Raw genomic sequence first — 6,775 nt, forward strand, 5'->3', positions numbered from 1 at the left:
GATCCACAGTGAACTGTGTAGATTTACAGAATCTGATGTACATATATGTATTTACCTGGTTGGTCAAGGTTTGAATGTTTTGGGTTTGCCCACTGTCCATCCAGCTTTGTCCACCATCTGTCCAGATATGTCAGACTACTGTCCATCCATTGTTGACTGCGCAATACATGTAAGACATTCACAAAAGATTCTTGATTATAACCTTGCAGAGTGAATTTTTTTGATTAGATTTTGACATATTTTGACAACTTTTCCATAACATTTAATGGCAGTTTTTTTTAACCAGCCAATCAAAACATGGGAACTGTTGAGAGCAGAGATGTTAAATTGTCAAATTAACTGAATTCACTCTCGTGGGACTCTCAAAAGTCTCAAGCTGTAAACATCTGAAACCAGTGGCAAGTTGTCGCAGTTTGATTAGCCATTTGAAATGGAAGCAATCAGAAGTTGTCAAACAGATGTCAAGAACTAATGATTAAAAAAGTTTCCTCAGGTGGCAATGGTATTAAGGCATGTAGCACTGTAAAGTTCTGTGTACATATATAACAAACAGAATTTTAAAACACAGAACTTTCCAAAAGGTGAAACTGAAGAACTCAGAGGTTTAAGTTTATAATTAGCTTTTCAACAATCAGCACCTGTCATGTTACAAACAAGTCACTTTTTTAGTCAGACTGATCATTCTAACGTTGAATACAATCTCCACGTTATAATTTTCTGTTACCTTTGCCAGTTTGTTTCTCTGCACAAAGAAGTCTGACCTGCTGCACTTCTCGTGTAGCATGTAAAGCAGGGCAGTATAAAATGGGGTAGACAGGGTGGGGGGAGAACTGGAGGAATGCCTGCTATAAGAACCCCCTCTTTTTCGACACGTCTGCTGCTACTGGTGGGTGCAAAATTGTGATTGGCTGATACACACTGAGTACATGTATTTTTAACTGTTAGTTGCATGTCATCTCATCAAAAAAAAAAAATGACGACTAAAGACAAGGACGTATTAACAAGTGCTTTGAGGGATTTAAATCTTGCTGACATATAAAACTTTAGGCTTTCCTGCAGGAATTTACATTGCCACTTTTTTCTAGTCAGAGAACAAATTGACAGTCATCGACAGTTGATAAAATAAAATTACATGGAATTTGGTAGGTGTTAGGTAAAAAGCCTAGTTCTTTTAGCAGGCATTCGTTCTCCCTGTTCCTCCAATTTTTGCCTTCCCCAACCCATCCCTGTTTACACCTGCAAGGCTACAACACATCTCTTTCCTACTTCCACCTCCACTAAATGCCAATGTCCTTTTGCAGAAAAGCTGACAAATTTAGAATGTCATATCCAAGCATTGTACATTATTTGCCTGGTCAGTCAATGTGACTGGATTTGTTTGTTACAGTAGCAACTGTAACCATATACATTACTCTCTGATATCCTACCAACTGTTTGAAAATTTGAGATCTGAACCCAAGACCCAGTGTTTTAAAGATCTGACTTCAGCTGAGATAGTCAACGTCCTAGCATTTTCCAGTATTTACCTGGTCAGCCAAGGTAACTGATTTGGTTTCTTCCAGTTGTAACTGTTGCCATAATATACATCAGTCCCCTGTTTTTCTTTTTTGGTCTGCCTCTTCACCATTTCAGTCTTTAGCATCCTAATCCTTTCTTCCTTCCTTATCTTCTTTCGTAATGACTAATGTTCTTCCACATTGATCCAGCTTCTCCTCAAGTGGCCTGACAGAAAAAAAAATTCTACACATACAGTTGACATCTAAAGTCAAGCAACGTTGTTCAAATAGAACCTTCCTCGAATGTTCTCTTATGTTCTCTCTAATTCTCAGTCTACAAAATTCACCACTGACATTTTCTAAAGACCTGTGTACACTCTTACAAAAATTTAAATTAATAATGATTCCAAAAAGTATACAAAATTTTGATGTGAAACCACTCTCTTTGTCTGTGGTTCTCCTCAACCTTTCAATACTATTTTTTTTCAACATTACTAACTATATCTATCATGGTCTATAAAAGACTACTGCAAACCAATAACCATACAATAGAGGCAATGTAGGGGTATATTATAGACTACCCTCTCACAAAACTACAGTACCGAATGAAGTCATATGCACATCTGCCAAGGGGTTTGATGAGGTGGATGTGTGGGCAGCGTACAAGGTTTGCCCGTGCATCCACCTCGGGAAGACGAGACGAAACTGAGGGAATTGTGCATTCTTCAATGACCGTGTTTTCATACTCTTAATTGCCTTTGTTTGCTTTAGTATTGCCTTGTATTGCTCAGTCTTGGACCACAATACCCAAGAAATTTTTAACAGAAACCTTACCAATTAATTGGAAAACACACTGAGCAGAGTAAAAATGTCCAAATTAACTGAAAATGTTAACAGCCTGCGGAAAGTGCTCAGCATCATGAAAAGGTTTTGTTTTGTTCTTAACGTCAAAATATTGCATGATATTCCTTCAATCATCGACAAAAGCAGTTGAGACACTCCCCGCAAGAAAAAACACTGGTTTTGTTGAACATGTGAGTTTTTCAATCTCCAATTTTCACATTTTGACCCCTCTCCCCTTTTCAATGTTGTAACTACATGACAGTGTCCACGGAGCATATTTCAACATTGAAAAGGGGGAGAGGAGGGTTTGGCTATTGACAAAAATGATGTTTTTTTTCAATTACGGAAGGACGCCGATAGAAAGGGTTTGTTTTGCTCAAATGTGTCAACATTTTTGTCCATGATTGTTGGTCTGTGATCCACAATTTTAGGCTTCAGCTAAAATATATAAGGATAAGCAACTGGGTAGTAACACAAACAAAGACCCTGAAAACGAAGACCTAAGATCGCAGACCTCAAAACAGAGGTGAAATTAAAGCCTGAAAAAAATTTCAGGCTTTAATTTCACAACTGTGTAAGTTGTGAAAGTTATATTCACTTATAATCTTCACCATCTCTGGGTATAATACGAATTCACAAAATGACCAGCTCCCAGTTAGCTTGATAACTCAGTTGGTAGAGCACTACACCGGTATTGCTAGCCTCTTTCAAGCCTGAATTTTTTTCAGGCTTTAATTTCACAACTGTGTATATCTAACTGCGATGATCAATCACGTCTTCATACCTTTCTCCACGATTCAAATATAATAATTATTTAATTACAAATAATTTATATTTCATAAATTCACTTGTATTGGGTGATTCCAGAAAATATCCTTACGGCATCTTGGAATTCCGAGCGAGAGGGAGGGTTTCTTGGACTGGAATTCTGAGGATACGTTAAGGGGGGGATGGTAACACAGTTTGGAATTTCAACATCTTGGGCTTGTAAATAAAAAGAAAATGCTTGTCTCCCCTTCTCACAAAGTCTCTCATTAACCATGCACCACCCTTGATATACCATATTACCATATTTTACTGGTCACGTGTTTTGATTATATTCCTTAGAACTTTAAATGTACTGATATTGAAATATTGTTATGATCAAGGAAAATAATATTTTTAAGCTTGCTCAAACTTGATCATGACTGCATTTGCTTTTTGAGTTTATTATTCAAACAAATGCCACATCATGATGCAGCATTTATTCAAGGGCAGTGTTTATTAATATTTGTGTTCTAAAATGCAGCATTTATTTGAGGGTGGTGTTTAATGGAGTAAATACAGTATGTATCTTGTGGCACACATATTTTACAGGACAGACCAATTGCTATTCTCATCCATATTTATGTTCCTAAAATTTGTTTCCTTGATTTGCAGTTCTAACTGTTGGCACACATCAGTCACCTTAATTTCTCCATACAAACGCACTACCCTCAAAATAAAACTTTTTTAACAAAAAATTATTCTCAATTTGCACAAAGGGATATGGACTCAGAACACAGAAAAAGTACTATCTAAAATAGCCTGTGTTCACAGTGAATTTGAAATTGTTAAAGAATACATGCAGTCAAGAGTTTTACAAAAGTTCAAAGCAACCACATGCAAAATCAAAACACAAATTAGTTGGAACTCCTCTGTGTTTTTAAAAAAAAATGGCACATTTTATCCTTTTAGCATTTTTAACACCTTAAGTATTGTGTGAGAGGATTTCTAAGATGTTGGAATTTCGTTTTGTAAGCAAGAATTCGAAGTTCAAACAAAGGACAGTGGCGGGCACGTGCAAGATGTAAGAATTTGAATTTCCCGCTGTATAAATTATAAAACCACAACACAACATAATTCAAACAAATTCAAAAATACTTAGGTAATAGCAACAGAAAAACGCCACTAGAACTAATTTTAGTAAAACAGCAGCTTTTGCTTTTAAGCTTACCTTAAGTACCAGTTTTGTGGAATAATTTGCCATGTTGCTGTGAGTGAGCGTTTGTATTTAAAAGTGGTCTTTATTTCAGGGCTCTAAAGCCGTCACAGCCATTTCCCTTGCACCCAAATCCAACCAAACGAGCAAAAACATGCTTCAAAAGAAAACTGATAACATAGATGTCGTATTCGTCGTGCATTCATCATCCAAAATAAGTTTACGATCTCCCAAACATCCCATCGCCAATCGCCATGTTTCGATTCTCTTTCGTTACCAGTGTCTTCCGCGTCACGGGAAAACAAGTGACGTCACGAAAACTTTTCGCGGAAAAGACGGTTGTACGCGGGAACTTACGCGGGATCACGTTACCATCTCCCGTTACGCCGCGTGATTTTATTTCTCTTACTACCGCCTTTCCAGGTGTAAGTGTCATAAATGAATTTCTTCCCCCATTTTTCCAACGGTGGCGGAAGTGCCAAAGGAGGGGGATACCCTGTGGAGCCAATTAATTTACCAATTATGGCTCCGAGCATACAACGAACCACCGTCAAAAGGTGTAGTTTCGGGTTAGCCTGTTTGAAATAGTTACGAATTATGCCCATTTGGTGAAACAAGATCATTTTACTCTACATCACTGGGCAGAGCCTTCAATAGACAAAGTGCAAGCCAAAAAAAGTGGCCAGAGAGTCACACTTGTTTGAGACACTCCATACACCTGACCTTCCCTTCCTCCAGGGGGGAAGGGGGGCGGAGTGGTGGGGGTACTACCGTATAAAAAAGGACGGGGGTGCTCGTCGAACCTTTCAAGGGTTAAAAAGTGGTTTTGGTACCGCTTAGGGTATTCAGCCTCAAAATATCCACAGCGAGAGCTTTTGCGATACCTTTTAGGGAATTAAGCCGAAAAAATATGGCAGGAGATAACGTGTTGTTTTAGAATTGGTACCTCTTAGGGGTGAAAACGTTCCCAAGCCACGCTCACAAAACAGGTCCTTGGTACCTCTTAGGGGCTCGTTTCAAAATTTCCAACGAGCATCCCAGTCCTTTTTATGTGGGAGTCTCCCCCCCCCCCCCCGGCCCTTCCTCGGCCTCGCATATCCTCGCGTAACCAAAGATATCGAAATCATAATACTTGTTCCAGCAAACAATGAACCAGGATGGTCTCAAACCCACGGCAAAACTACACAGTCAGTGAACTTCAGTTTACCATTGTATTACGTATTCCGTCAAAAACAGATTTCTTTACGGGAGAAATGACTGTCACAGCCTCAAAAAGGTATTTTAGCATCGTGGTGCCACAACTTGATGGGAGAGTTTTTCCGACTTTTGTACGGGGCATGTGACTAAACGTCAACGCATTTAGAAAAGACAGAAAGTGCTTCAAAATAGTCCAAACAAACGGTCTTTCGGTGAAAGAAAATACTAATGTTTCAGAATGCACTGCTCAGAATAACTCGATCTTCGCATTCGCTTACGACAACATATCTTCGCCTTCTTCATTCTGGGATTTATGGATGAACTTTTTCAGCCTTGTGAACGTCTAAAACTTCCTGCAGTTATCAGAAACATTGATACATCTGATGAGCCTGGAAGCTGATTTACACTTGCTTGTGTTAAAGCGATATAATTTTTTTGATGAGAACTGTGACGGAGTTCAATATTTCGGTAATTGTTGTGACTAAGATGAAAACCTACAAGTTTCTTCGTGGTGTTCTGTTCAGGATGCATGACAGATCTGCTGATGGTGTTTTTCACTTAGCGACTCTAGCTTTACTTAACACTCGCCAAACTTTGATTGTTTTTCACTGACTAGTGCCCACCAACGTTACCGGCTGGTAAGTCAAAAACGACTTCTATGTAAATTTCATCAAGGAAAAAGCTCTAAACTTCTAGCTACCCGGAATTAAATTTACTTTCTCTTACTGTTTTTAGTCGGCTTTCATCGTTTCAATCGTTTCAATGCGCTTGCATTTTCAGAGCCGGGCTCTTCCTAATTTGCATAATCCGTAATCAGCCCGTGGGCATTCGGTCACCCCCAAATCGCAGACCATGCAGACTGCAGACCGTAGTTATCAGAGCCGGAGGCCGGAGGCATCCAGACCAGTTTGTCTCTCCCGGGACAATAATGTCCAGGAATAGAAAGTTACGAAGTAGGAAGTAGGATATCAGCTTCAGTAAACCCGGGCCAAACAAGGATGACAGTTGATGAGAGCTGACTCTCGTGAGAGTGTTTGCCAACTCTCATCGACTATCAACTTGGTCCAAAGCAGTGAAAACTCTCATCCACTCATACGAAAACTTTGAGCACGTTTAAAGTTGATTATAGCGTACGAGATCCCATAAGAGTTGGTGAGGGTGTATTAGAGTTTCAGGCCAAACGAGAACGACATTTTGAACTGTCGTCAACTCTCATCCTCGTTTGGCACGGGCTTTACAGTAAAGTTAAGGAACCACGACGAGAGCGTCAACGAAAACT

At 39.2% G+C, this 6,775-nt stretch overlaps 1 protein-coding gene across 1 annotated transcript in view; it reads right to left on the reverse strand.

Annotated features, from left to right (window-relative positions):
• The window catches only part of LOC149114454 (uncharacterized), a 9,107-nt gene extending 4,524 nt beyond the window's left edge, over positions 1–4,583 (reverse strand). The window contains exons 1-3 of the mRNA XM_089286985.1: positions 4,315–4,583; positions 1,527–1,722; positions 56–156 (exon numbers count right to left, since the gene is read on the reverse strand). Of these exons, the coding sequence (XP_089143111.1) occupies positions 56–156; positions 1,527–1,642 (217 nt within the window). The 5' untranslated portion in view covers positions 1,643–1,722; positions 4,315–4,583. The remainder of the gene's footprint in view (positions 1–55; positions 157–1,526; positions 1,723–4,314) is intronic.
• Between the last annotated feature and the right edge of the window lie 2,192 nt (positions 4,584–6,775).

Source organism: Orbicella faveolata, unplaced genomic scaffold, assembly GCF_042242905.1.
Source record: "Orbicella faveolata isolate gen_17 unplaced genomic scaffold, um_ofav_v1 contig_14, whole genome shotgun sequence".
Taxonomy (NCBI): Eukaryota; Metazoa; Cnidaria; class Anthozoa; order Scleractinia; family Merulinidae; genus Orbicella; species Orbicella faveolata.